This window comes from Monodelphis domestica, chromosome 1, assembly GCF_027887165.1.
Source record: "Monodelphis domestica isolate mMonDom1 chromosome 1, mMonDom1.pri, whole genome shotgun sequence".
Classification (NCBI taxonomy): Eukaryota; Metazoa; Chordata; class Mammalia; order Didelphimorphia; family Didelphidae; genus Monodelphis; species Monodelphis domestica.
In genome coordinates, this window is record NC_077227.1 from 693767721 (window position 1) to 693780962 (window position 13242).

Here is a 13242-nt window from a genome sequence, read left to right on the forward strand (position 1 = left end):
TCGTTGAACTGTTATGGCCAGCTAAAATTGGCTCTGAAGAACGCAAAGTTGCACCTCTGAAGTTAGAAAAGGCTACAATTCAAGACTTTATTTGTTGTTTTACAGATTATCTGGATTTAAGAAATTAGTGGGGAAATGTTGCCAATACAGGTGAAATCTGACTGTTATGGAAACATTTTTTTCCTCCCCAGAGAGCTTCTTGTTAAACATTTAACTTCATCTCCCTACTGGGTGGATGAATTTTCTGTGAATTTTCTGACATTTTCCCCCCTTTTCAGGATTCATTCTAAATGTTTGCTTCAGATAACCCTGAGACAAATTCTTAGCAGGAAGTTAAGAAGCCCTTAGCACTAGTTCTCCCAGAGTGCCCTTTGGTCCGAATATTTTGGATTTAAGCCCAGACCTGGGATCTGATAGGCATAAACAGAAGACTGTGCTGAGAGAAAGATGTGGAACACTTCCGTGCTGCCCAAGGCCCTCACTCTGGGGGTCCTGTGCTTCCTAATTTCAGTCAAAGGTGAGCAGCTCCACTGGGCTGATCCAGGAGAAGTTTGGGGAGATAGGGGGGCCTTTTGGTTTTCCCACTGGGAATAAGGGGGTACAGTGGGGTTTTTATTGTTACCTTCCCTGATTGTTTGGATGGGTGGGTAGGAGGTGAGTGATTATTGATAGCTTTATTTTAGGGGGAATAATGAGGTTTGCTCCTAAGAAATGGAAGCCCCTTGCATGTATTATGCACAAAAACTCATCTAGAAGCCACTGGTGGCAGGGGTGAAGGGGTGGGGGCAGGGAAAGCTGAGTCATTTTCAAGGAGGCACCTTTAAAAGAGTGAGGATTGATGGGTGGGGCAGAAATCTTTTGGCAAATTGTGGGAAAATGATCTTCATATTTGTGTAAGAAAATCCTTCCAATCTTCTATTATTACAGAGAAAACTAAATCCACTTGAAGCTTGTCAAAGTCATTCCCATGCAATTTGCATTGGGCTTTACTTTGATCTCCTTTAATTAAAGGGGAGTGATAGTCATTCAGATTAGCAGCTAGATGGTCCAGTGGTTGGAGCTCTGGGACTCCAGTCAAGAAGATTCATCTTCCTGAGTTCAACTCCGACCTCTATGTGACCTTGGACAAGTCACGTAACTCTGCCTCCATTTCCTCATCTGAAAAATCAACTGGAAGAGAAAATGGCAAATCACTCCAGGATCTCTGTCAACAAAACCCCACAGAGATTACAAAGCCTGTGGGGGCACTAGTGAATAAGCAGTCTTTCAGAGGTGCTCCTGACCTTTGGAGTTCTGATTGAGGCAGAATATGGTTGAATTCCCTGAGAGTTGGGTAGTCTTTGGTCTTCAAGAGCTGAGAGGAATCTTTTTTTTTTTTTAAGCCCTTACCTTCTGCCTTAAAATCAACACTAAGTCTCAGTTCAAAAGTAGAAGAGCAGTAAGAGCTAGGCAAACAAAGTTAAGTGACTTGCCCAGAGTCATACATCTATGAAGTGTCTGAGATCACATTTGATCCCAGGACCTTTCAACTCCAGACCTAGCATTTTATCCACTGTGTTACTTTGCTGCTCCTGAACTGGGAGCAGTCTTAAGAATCATCAAATTCAGTCCCCTTCTCCCCTTTAATCAAAGAGGGGAAATATGCCTAGGGAAGGGAAGGGAAGGAGAAGGAAAGGAAGGGAAGGGAAAGGAGCGGAAGGGAAGGGAGGAAAAGGAGAGGGGAGGGAAGGGAAGGGAAGAAAAGGAGAGGGGAGGGGAGGGAAGGGGATTAAAGGGAAAGGAAGGGAAGAGAAGGGGAAGAGAGGGGAGGGAAGGGAATTGTAACAAGTTTACAACTGCAGTAAATGGGAGAGTTGTGATTTGAACTCCTGTCCTCTGGCCCCATATCCAGCACTCTGTGCTTCTAGTTTTATCTGCTCCTATTCTCTTTTTGCATAGTCCAACCAAATGGAACTATCCTTTGTCCACCTTTCTTGTCCCTCCCTCTCTTGAGTTCCTTCTTTGGCTAATGCCTTTCCCATGCCTGAAAGCATTTCCCCTAATCTGGCTCTTGAAGACCCTTCATTAAAGATTTAAAGATGCAGCCTGGGCACTCCTTGCAGCCCTTTTCCTGATTCTCTTTGCTTCCTTTCATAGCTCTCTTCCAGGACCTCTCCTTTATATCTATCTTGCCTCTCCCTCATATCCCTAAATATTGGCACACTGGGCATTCTTCTCTCTGAGTATGCCAACTCACAGAGTAAGGCCCAGTCCATTTTATCTTCAGCTCAGAGCAGAAGGCATTGTCCATAGTAGGTGCTCATTACGTCCTTGTTTAATTGAATAATATTGATAAACTATATGGCCCTGATTTTTAACTCTAGGTTTTCTTAAGCTGGGCTTGCAGATGGGATTGCTGGGAGCAGTTGCTTTGATCTTGAGGCTCAGAATGCCCAAAGCTGGACAGCTCCCAGGGCAGAGCCAGAGCTGTCTAAAGGTTCAATGGAACTTCTCTGGAGTGAGTTCCCCATCATTGGAGGGCTTTAAGAGAGATTAAAGTAATATAGGAGGAGGCTTGCATTTTCATCTAATGAAAAAGTGGTGGCATGGAGAGAAAATGGATTGTTTGGACATCAATTCCCAACTCTCCATCTGTCCCTGAGGATTTTATTCCCGTTTGTCCACAGGGCACAAGGCAGATGACCTCATCAGGACCACCGAGTCTGGACAGGTTCAAGGGACTCAAATCAGCATCAAGAAGCTTGACAAAAGTGTTGATGTTTTCCTGGGAATCCCCTTTGCCAAACCACCCATTGGGGCCCTGAGGTTTTCCCCTCCCCAAGCCCCTGACTCCTGGAACAATGTGAGAGATGCGACTTCTTACCCACCCATGTGAGTAACTGCCTGAATTCTTCACTTCCTAGAGGAGCTCAGGGTACTAGCCTGTGTGACACACATTTTAAGAGTGTAGCATGTACCCAGTAGACATCTGATCAACATTTATTGAAGAAATGGCTGTTCCCTCTGTCCTCCCTCCCCCAATCCCATCAAGCTATGGGGCCTGAAATAATTGTTTAATGACAATAGTTCACTTTTATGTAGGACTTTAGAGAATAGCTGACTTGAGGACAACACTGTGAGGTAGTTATTTTGTTACTGGACATCTCTTGTAATGATTCTCTATTTTAGATAAGCTTTCAACTAAACTAAAAGACAAAATTAAAAAGACCCCTTACCTTAGCACATATTGCTCTAGATAGAACAACAAAGGCTAGCAGAGATTCGAGGCAGCCAAGCGGCTCCCTGGATAGAACATTGGGTCTAAAGTCAGAAGACTTGACTTAAAATATGGCCTCAGTGACTTCCTATATCAGTGTGACCCTGGGCAAGTCACTTCACTTCTGTTTTCTCAATCTACTACTGAAGGAAAAGGCAAACCAAACCATTTCAGAATCTTTGCCAAGAAAGCCCCAAGGACAGTATGTTCCATGGGGTCAGGAAGAGTCAGATGTGTTGAACAATAGCAACAGCATTGATTAAATGACTTAGCCAAGGTCACAAAGATAATAAATGACAAAACCACAACTCAAAGACTGAGAGGTTTAAAAAGCAGGAATAGACCCTAGAGATCATCTAATTTGACCCTTCCTTTTGTTTTTAAAGAGTTTGATATTTTTTGCTTTGTAGACTACCCTCATTCCCCATGACATACCCCAGACTATACTCCAAACCTCCAAAATAATGCTCCTTTGTTAAAAAAAAAACAAAAAACCAACAAAAACCAATCCAATTGACAAAGAACTGTGTCCAGTAATGTTACTTTTGTTAAAATGCTCTCAGTCATTGTCTATACTGTTCTGGTCCTACTTTCATTGATCTGCATCAATTTTTTGAATTCCTCCCATTCATCCTTTCTAACAGTGCAATCATATTCCATTCCATTCACACACTAATTTGTTCAGCTATTCACCAATTGATAAAAAACCCTTTCCTGTTTCTTTTTATTAAAAATACTTTGTTTCAAGCTTAATAATCACCAATAAACAAACATTTCAGAATAAAGAGAAAAAATATTTTAAAAGAAGCTGTGAAATGTTGTTGGCAAGCCATTTCACCTCTTCCTGCCTCAGTTTCTTCATTTGTAAAATAAGGATAATAATAGCACCTGCCTCTCAGGTTTATTGTGAGAGTCAAATGAGATCATGTTTGTAAAGTATTTTGTAAACCTCAAAGCACTATATAAATTCTAGTTTGTTTTCAAACCCTTACTTTCTGTCTTAGAACCAAAATTGTGTATTAGTTCCAAGGCAAGAGAGAGGTAAGGGCTAGGCAATAGGTGTTAAGTGACTTAAGTGCCTAAGGCCATATATGAACTCCTCCTGTTTCTGGGCCTTGCTCTCAGTCTACTGAACCACCTAGCTGCACTAGTTATTATTACTAACCCCAGACAATTGTATTTGAATCAGTCATCTCTTTTGTTTTCCAGGTGTTTGCAGGATGGCCTTATACAAGAAAAAATGGAAAAGGCCTTGAAAATAAAACTCCCCAGGGTTGCCATTTCTGAAGACTGTTTGTACCTCAATATCTATGTTCCTGGCGACACAAAGGAAGGGGACCGATTACCAGTAAGTCAGATCTCTGTAACTTCCAGAGCATGGGAATAGAATTCTAGGGCATTAGAGTTGCATGGAGTCACCTTATTTCACCAGTATGGTAGCAGTCATCAACTCTAAACCTGTCTGACAAGTCATCTACCCTGCTCTAAGCTCAGGGAGCTCACTACTTCTCAAGGCAACCCATCCACCCTTGAGCAGTAGTTCCCTTTGTGAAGTAGTATTTGCTTTCATCAGGCTGCAACCTGCCTCCTCAGGACTTCTGGGAGGTAGTTCTCTGATCTTTAATGGTATCCATTTATGCTAAAGGTCATTACTGGGAAAGGTACAGAGGAACGTGTTCATGAAGTGTGGTCTTTAAAGCATTTCTTGTTCCTGTCTAGACATAGCATTTTAGTGGTGTAAGGAGCTTCACTCCTTCTTCTGATGAAGAGAGAAACCTTTTCTTTGTAAGGGGTTTATGGTTGGATTGAATATATATTTTAGTTGGTCACCTGGGATTTAAATTCTAAATCCCAATGAAATACTCAAGTCAGAATGGAATTTTATGGTGGCTTATTTACAATAGAAGAAAGAAATTAAGAACGAGAGAGAAATAGAAAAGGAAAAAAGATTTGCTCCAGTCTGATCTGAGCCAGGTAGGAGTTCAGGGGCCTCAGCCAAGGGGTCCCTCTGGAAAAGACAAGGAAAAGGGGTTCCCAAGAGATGGGTCTTTCCAGAGACTGTTGCCTTCAGAAAAGCCAAGGAAAGGGGAGTCAGCCTTATCATTCACCAGGTGATCATATAAGGGAAGCAATCTGAGGTCTCACAATGCAGCTCCTTCATGGCCAAGTCCCTTTCACAAGAAGTGACACAAAATATAAAGGCAGTTCTTTACATCACTTCCTGTGTCTTACATGTACCAATGGTGGCTTAGACTTGGCTTTGGACAGCCCAGGGGGTCAGTCAGTTGTTTCTGATTTGTCACTTGCTAACACACGGGGTCACAGACCATCCTCCCCCACAATTAATCCTTAAGTGGGGTGTATACATTCCTGGGTGCTAGCATTCTAAAGACTAAGCAGGGTGGAGCAAAACTCAAATTCACATCTTTTACTTATAGACTCAGAGTTAACTGGTATTCTGAGATGCTAAGTAACTTAATTGTGGTCACGTATCTCATATCTGACCAAGGCAGGACTTGAACTCAGTTCCTCTCACTCCAAGGATAATTAATCCTCTATCATCTATACCAGACTTTCTTCTAACTCCAAGGCTGGTCCTCTATCATCAAGTCTATCAGGCTTCCTTTCTTAAAATAAATGGTAGTAAACTGAACTACTCTAATTCCGTGTTAAGAGCTTGTTATGGTAGCCCTTGAGTTGGTTCTTAGGAAGCTACTTGGGTGTCTCAGCAGGCTGAGTTGGGCCTCAGCTCTTATGGACTAGCTTGAATTACAGCATATGTGTTCTGACCAGCAGACACAACCCGAGTTCTAATCTCTGAGTGAGAGTGTGATTGTGAGCTAAAGAGCGAGAGACAGGACAAGAGTAGAGAGAAAGAGATGGAGAGATGGACGTGTAGAGAATAACTGAGTCATGGAAAGCCTGGGGAAAAACTGGTGTATGCATCACACAGCTCCATTTATTGTGCATCTTTGTGTGATATACATATGTTCCATGAACAAAGAAAATATATCAGTAAAAGGTTTACATGTCAGAAGTATACATCGCTAATTGCCAACATCATACATCAAGGAAAGGATAACATGTCAGAAATATATTTTCTATATGACAATTAAGAGTATACAAGCCTTATCAAAATATGCAGGCCAATTAAAGGTACACAGCTGCATAAAGGAGTAAATACATTCATCAATACTAATCTACAAAGTTTCTTTGGTGTGTTGTCCAAGACATGAGATAGTGATGGTGCCAGAGTAAAGAAGGTCATTCTGTCCTTGCGACATAATTCAAAGTTTGTGATAACTAGTCAGGAATTTCCTTGGAGTAGAATTTACAGCAGGATGTATAGGAAAAGCATTGTGTCCGAGATGAAGCCTTAAGGTTATGTTAACCTGGTCAATAATATTTTAGTCCATCAAGAAAGTTTTAAGCCAATTAAGAAGAGCCAATTAAGAGAAGGCAGCTGTACTCAAGACAAGTATTGCTACATCTTTAAGTTCATGGATTGGTCCATGCCTGGCCTAGGCAGATTTTCACAAAATGTATCTTTTTCTATCTGCTTCTTGCCTCAATGGGCCTGGGATGCCCTTATGGATCTATCAATGCCATCTCTCCCATGTAACCTTCTCTGAACCTCCAAAACCCAATATTCAACTCAGTGGGCTTTCTCCTTAGTGCTGGGGATACAAAAAGCAGTGTGTTTTCTCTCTTCTTTCTTCTGAACTACTGTAATGTTATTTTGGATTTCCTCTATTGTACTTATCAATGCTTTATGACATTTAATATTGACTATGTTGGTCTATATCAGTAGTTTTGGGATCCATATCCTATCCCTGCCCTTCATTTGACTGGAAATACCTTGAGGACAGGGACTTAGTCATATTCACAATCCCCATCACAAAGCCTAGCACATAGTAGGTGCTCAGTAAATGTATTGAATGAATCAATATATCACAAAGTCAGAGCAAGTTCCTACATATAAGATTATTAGAGTTGTTTCCTAGAAGGTAGTTGGAGTTTAGAATACCCTAGAACAGTGTTGATGAACCTTTTCTGAGTTAGAGTGCCCAGAGGACAAATTCAAGCTATGAGCCCCCACCTTTACCTCTCATTATGGGAGAGAGCTGAGAGAGAAAGTGCTTGTTTTGGGTGGCTGTACAAAGGGGTGGGGTATACAAAAATGTCCCTGGGCTCTGGGAAGAGGCCCCCCAAGTATGGGCTCTACAAGGGTGCCACATCTTCACAAACAAGGCTCTAGGGCTTATAGGGTGAGACAACTGAAGGAAATGTCACCTATGCTGGCCTTGCAAAGGGAAAATGAGGAATGGGTTTCCATGGCTTTGGGGAGACTAAGAGGCACCTGCAAGTAAGGATGGCTCAGTGGTGTAAACCTTAAAATTTCTTAGACTTATAAATGTTGGAAATTTCACCATTGGGAAATTTCATACTTGGAAAATTTCCTACTGATAGTCTATTGGAATGTGAACCCCATTGGCATGGGAGGGTCATTCTCCTCCCTACTTAAGATTTCTTTAGGACAGAAACCTTTTGCTGAACAATGGAAAGGGCTTTGACCTATGCTTAAGCATAGAATAGGAAGTTCTTTGAGTCATGATTGATTTTAGAATCGATACAATAGAGATACTTGGAATGACAGAACCAGGTCTTGGAACTTCCAATCTCCACCCTGCTCAGGGTAACAGGATTTAGGAAGGGCTGCAGCAAGGGATCAAGATTTAATTATTTGAGAATATGACCTTCAACAGACATGTGCAAAGGGGCAGACCTCTGGGTGGTCCTGGGTTAAGCTAGAGCCACCATTGGCACAGGAAAGACATGGACAGTGATTGGTAGATGTGAGAACTGAGGGGAGGGAACTTGGATGGTTTCCTTAAAGATAGAGGGGTCTGAGGCCTGGGAGGTTGGTTGGAGAGGTTTTGCTCTGAGAGGTTGTGCTCTGAGAAGCTTGCTCTGAAGGAAGCTGGAGGTGGAGGCCCCTGAGACTGTTTCTCCATTTTGGTCATGTGAGTGATAGGGACTGATCTCTTTTCTTTGCCTCAGCTATCTAAGGGCTAGGGCCTTTTGGCCCAGCCTAAACAGAGGGGGTATTTAAGCCCTATTCCCTTCTCTCTCTCTCTCTCTCTCTCTCTCTCTCTCTCTCTCTCTCTCTAATACTTTTCTTCCTCCTGTGTGTAATTAAACTCCATAAAAGATTGACGGCTGACTTGAGTTTTCATTAAAGAATTACATAGCTGAATTCCTTGGCGACCTTAAATTAATATATATCAGTCTTTTAAAGTGATTTCCTTGTCACAGTGGATAGTCAGCTGAGCCCAAAATCAGGAAAATCTGAGATCAAATCTGACCTTAGACATTTACTAGCTGTATGACCTGAGCAAGTCACTTCATCTTGTTTGCCTCAGTTTCCACATCTGTAAAATGAAGTGGAAAAGGAAATGGTAAACCACTCCAAAGCCTTTGCCAAGAAAGGTCCAAATGGAGTCACAAAGAGTCAAATCCAACTGAAATGACTGAATAGCTCTGGAATAGCTGGTTTTCTTGCTTGGTTCCTTGAGGCAGAGAGCTTTTCTTGAAATAAAAAAAAGAAGCTGAGCTTGTTTAGGCAAACTCAGTAGGATCAGGTTAAGACAAACTATACTAAGAATCTGATCTTACCCTTTTCTTCATTGTTTGTACTCTAACAGTTTATGTTTTGAATGGAGGGTGGGAGAGGAGATGGGTGGAGTAGCAACCAACCATATAGTAGGGTAGAGAGAGCAGTGGGTTTAGAATGAGAATTTCTGAGGTCAGATCTAGCTTCTGCCACTTACCACCAGTATAATCTTCTGCAAGACACACAACTTCTCTTGGCCTCAATTTCCTTATCTGTCAAATGGGGGTATTACAGGAAGCAGTCTCTAAAATATCTTTCAGCTCTAAAACCTAGGATCTAATGAACCCACCTGATACCAAATTCCCAAGTACATATTCATAGTGGCCAAAATGATCACATAAGGGGAGGTGGGCCAAGGTAAGCCCTTTTGTATGAAGGGCTCCTTTTCTCAGCTATTTATAATGAAATGTGCCCTCAAGAGCTGGTCAGTGCTCTGGCTCTCTCATTGCTCTGGATCAGAGCCATTTCATTTGCTCATATGGCAGCAATTTGTCTATTTCCCAATGTCTTAACATGTCCTCACAAAGTTCCAATCAATCACTTGCTACAGTTCATAGAAGGGAGAAGAGAGAAAGAATCCTCCCATGTGAGCAACAGGCCTTCTGGCATTCTGTGCCTTCTATTTATGCAATCACCCTGACAAAGGAGTCATGTATTAACACAACAGCGGATTATTTAAACAAGAACAAGATGTCTTTCTATTGTAATCTTAGTTACAGAGATTATAAAATCTGTTCCTTGCCCAGCATTTAACACATAGAATTATGGTCTAGCCTCTGGGGAAGGTGGATCAGTGTATAGAGTGCTTCCCACTGAGTGCTTCTTAGGTCAGGAAGACCTGAGTTCAAATCCAATCTCAGACTCTCACTAAGTGTATGATTCTGGGCAAGTCACTTAACTTCTGTTTGTCTAATTCACTAGAGAAGGCAATGGCAAACTACTCCAGTATCTTTGTCAAGAAAACCCCATTTGTGGTACCAAAGAGTTAGATAATAAAAGGACTTTTTTTATTTTGAAAAAATTCTTACTTTTTGTCTTCATATCGACAATGCCTCCTCCTCCTTCTTTTCCTCTTTCTCCTCTTTTCTTTCTCCTCCTTCTCCTCCTCCTCCTTCTCCTCCTCCTCCTTCTCCTCCTCCTCTTTCTCCTCCTCCTCCTTCTCCTCCTCATCCTTCTTTTCCTCTCCTCCTCCTTCTTTTTCTACTTTCTTCTTCCTCTCCTTCTCCTTCTTCTTCTCCTTCTCTTCCTCTTCCTTCTTCCGTCTTCTTGTTCTTCTTCATCCTCCTCCTCCTCTTTTGCTTTCCATCTTAGAATCAATACTATGTCTTGGTGCCAAGGCAGAAGAGGGGTAAGGGCTAGAGAATGGGGCTCAAGTAACTTGCCCAGGGTCACACAGCTAGGAAGTGTCTGAGGTCAGATTTACACCTAGCACTTTCCATCTCTAGACCTGATGCTCCCTTCACTGTTATTATCTAGGTTCCCCCAGCCTCATATTTTTTTTAAACATTATTTTATTTGGTCATTTCCAAACATTATTCACTGGAAACAAAGATCATTTTCTTTTCCTCTCTCCCCCTCCCACCACCCTTCCCTCTCCCATAGCCGACGCACGATTCCACTGGTTATCACATGTGTTCTTGACTCGAACCCATTTCCCTGTTGTTGGAATTTGCATTAGAGTGTTCATTTAGAGTCTCTCCTTAGTCCTATCACCTCCACCCCTGTAGTCAAGCAGTTGCTTTTCCTCGTTTTTTTTTACTCCCACAGTTTATCCTCTGCTTGTGAATAGTATTTTTTAGATCCCTGCAGATTGTTCAGGGACATTGCATTGACACCAATGGAGAAGTCCATTACCTTCAATTGTACCACAGTGTATCAGTCTCTGTGTATAATGTTTTCCTGGTTCTGCTCCTTTCGCTCTGCATCACTTCTTGGAGGTTGTTCCAGTCTCCATGGAATTCCTCTACTTTATTATTCCTTTTAGCACAATAGTATTCCATTACCAACATATACCACAATTTGTTCAGCCATTCCCCAATTGATGGGCATCCCCTTGTTTTCCAATTTTTGGCCACCACAAAGAGTGCAGCTATGAATATTCTTGTACAAGTCTTTTTACTTATTGTCTCTTTGGGGTACAAACCCAGCAGTGCTATGGCTGGATCAAAGGGCAGACAGTCTTTTATCGCCCTTTAGGCATAGTTCCAAATTGCCCTCCAGAATGGTTGGATCAGTTCACAACTCCACCAGCAATGCATTAATGTCCCTACTTTGCCACATCCCCTCCAGCATTCATAACTTTCCATAGCTGACATGTTAGCCAATCTGCTAGGTGTGAGATGATACCTCAGAGTAGTTTTGATTTGCATCTCTCTGATTATAAGAGATGTAGAACATGTTTTCATGTATTTATTAATAGTTTTTATTTCTTTGGCTGAGAACTGCCTGTTCATGTCCCTTGCCCATTTATCAATTGGAGAATGGCTTGATTTTCTGTACAATTGATTTAGCTCTTTGTAAATTTGAGTCATTAAACCTTTGCCAGAGGTTTTTATGAAGATTGTTTCCCAATTTGTTGCTTCCCTTCTGATTTTAGTTACATTGGTTTTGTTTGTACAAAAAATGTTTAATTTGATGTATTCCAGATTATTTATTTTGCATTTTGTAACTCTTTCTAAGTCTTGTTTGGTTTTGAAGTCTTTCCCTTCCCAAAGGTCTGACATGTATACTATTCTGTGTTCGCCTAATTTTCTTATAGTTTCCTTCTTTATGTTCAAGTCATTCACCCATTTTGAATTTATCTTGGTGTAGGGTATGAGGTGTTGATCTAAACCTAATCTTTCCCACACTGTCCTCCAATTTTTCCAGCAGTTTTTATGAAATAGTGGATTTTTGTCCCAAGAGCTGGGATCTTTGGGTTTGTCATATACCGTCTTGCTGAGGTCACTTACCCCGAGTCTATTCCACTGATCCTCCTTTCTGTCTCTTAGCCAGTATCAGATTGTTTTGGTGACCACTGCTTTATAATATAGTCTGAGATCTGGGACTGCAAGGCCCCCTTCCTTTGCATTTTTTTTTTCATTATTTCCCTAGATATCCTTGATCTTTTATTCTTCCAAATGAACTTTGTTATGGTTTTTTCTAAATCAGTAAGAAAAATTTTTGGAAGTTCCATGGGTATGGCACTAAATAGATAGATGAGTTTGGGTAGGATGGTCATTTTTATTATATTGGCTTGTCCTACCCATGAGCAGTTAATGTTTTTCCAATTGTTCAAGTCTAGTTTTAGTTGTGTGGAGAGTGTTTTGTAGTTGTGTTCACATAGTTCCTGTGTTTGTCTCAGGAGATACATTCCTAAGTATTTTATTTTGTCTCAGGTAATTTTGAATGGGATTTCTCTTTCTAGTTCTTGCTGCTGAGCTGTGTTGGAATTATATAGAAATGCTGATGACTTATGTGGGTTTATTTTGTATCCTGCAACTTTGCTAAAGTTGTTGATTATTTCGATTAGCTTTTTGGTTGAATCTCTAGGATTCTTTAAGTAGACCATCATGTCATCTGCAAAGAGTGATAATTTGGTCTCCTCCTTGCCTATTTTAATGCCTTCAATTTCTTTTTCTTCTCTAATTGCTACTGCTAGTGTTTCTAATACAATGTCAAATAATAGAGGTGATAATGGGCATCCTTGTTTCACTCCTGATCTTAATGGGAATGGATTTAGTTTATCCCCATTGCAGATGATATTAGTTGGTGGTTTTAGATATATACTGTTTATTATTTTTAGGAATGGCCCTTCTATTCCTATGCTTTCCAGTGTTTTTAATAGGAATGGGTGTTGAATTTTATCAAAGGCTTTTTCTGCATCTATTGAGATAATCATGTGGTTCTTGTTAGTTTGCTTGTTGGTGTGGTCAATTATGTGGATAGTTTTCCTAATATTGAACCAGCCCTGCATCCCTGGTATAAATCCTACTTGATCATGGTGGATGACCCTCTGATCACTTGCTGGAGTCTTTTTGCTAGTATCCTATTTAAGATTTTTGCATCTATATTCATTAGGGAGATTGGTCTATAGTTTTCTTTCTCTGTTTTTGGCCTGCCTGGCTTTGGAATTAGTACCATGTTTGTATCATAAAAGGAATTTGGTAGAACTCCCTCTTTGCTTATTATGTCAAATAGTTTGTATAGTATTGGAGTTAGCTGTTCTTTGAATGTTTGATAGAATTCACTGGTGAATCCATCATGCCCTGGGGATTTTTTCTTAGGAAGTTCTTTGATGGCCTGTTGGATTTCTTTTTCTGAAATGGGATTA

General features: G+C 41.0%; 1 protein-coding gene across 2 annotated transcripts in view; it reads left to right on the plus strand.

Moving 5' to 3' along the window:
* Positions 1-364: 364 nt before the first annotated feature.
* Positions 365-13242, plus strand: part of CES2.3 (carboxylesterase 2-like protein 3) — a 29870-nt gene continuing 16992 nt past the window's right edge. For both annotated transcript variants that reach the window (XM_056801845.1, XM_056801901.1), the window contains exons 1-3: positions 365-517; positions 2667-2871; positions 4466-4604. In XM_056801845.1, the coding sequence (XP_056657823.1) occupies positions 448-517; positions 2667-2871; positions 4466-4604 (414 nt within the window). In that variant the 5' untranslated portion in view covers positions 365-447. The remainder of the gene's footprint in view (positions 518-2666; positions 2872-4465; positions 4605-13242) is intronic.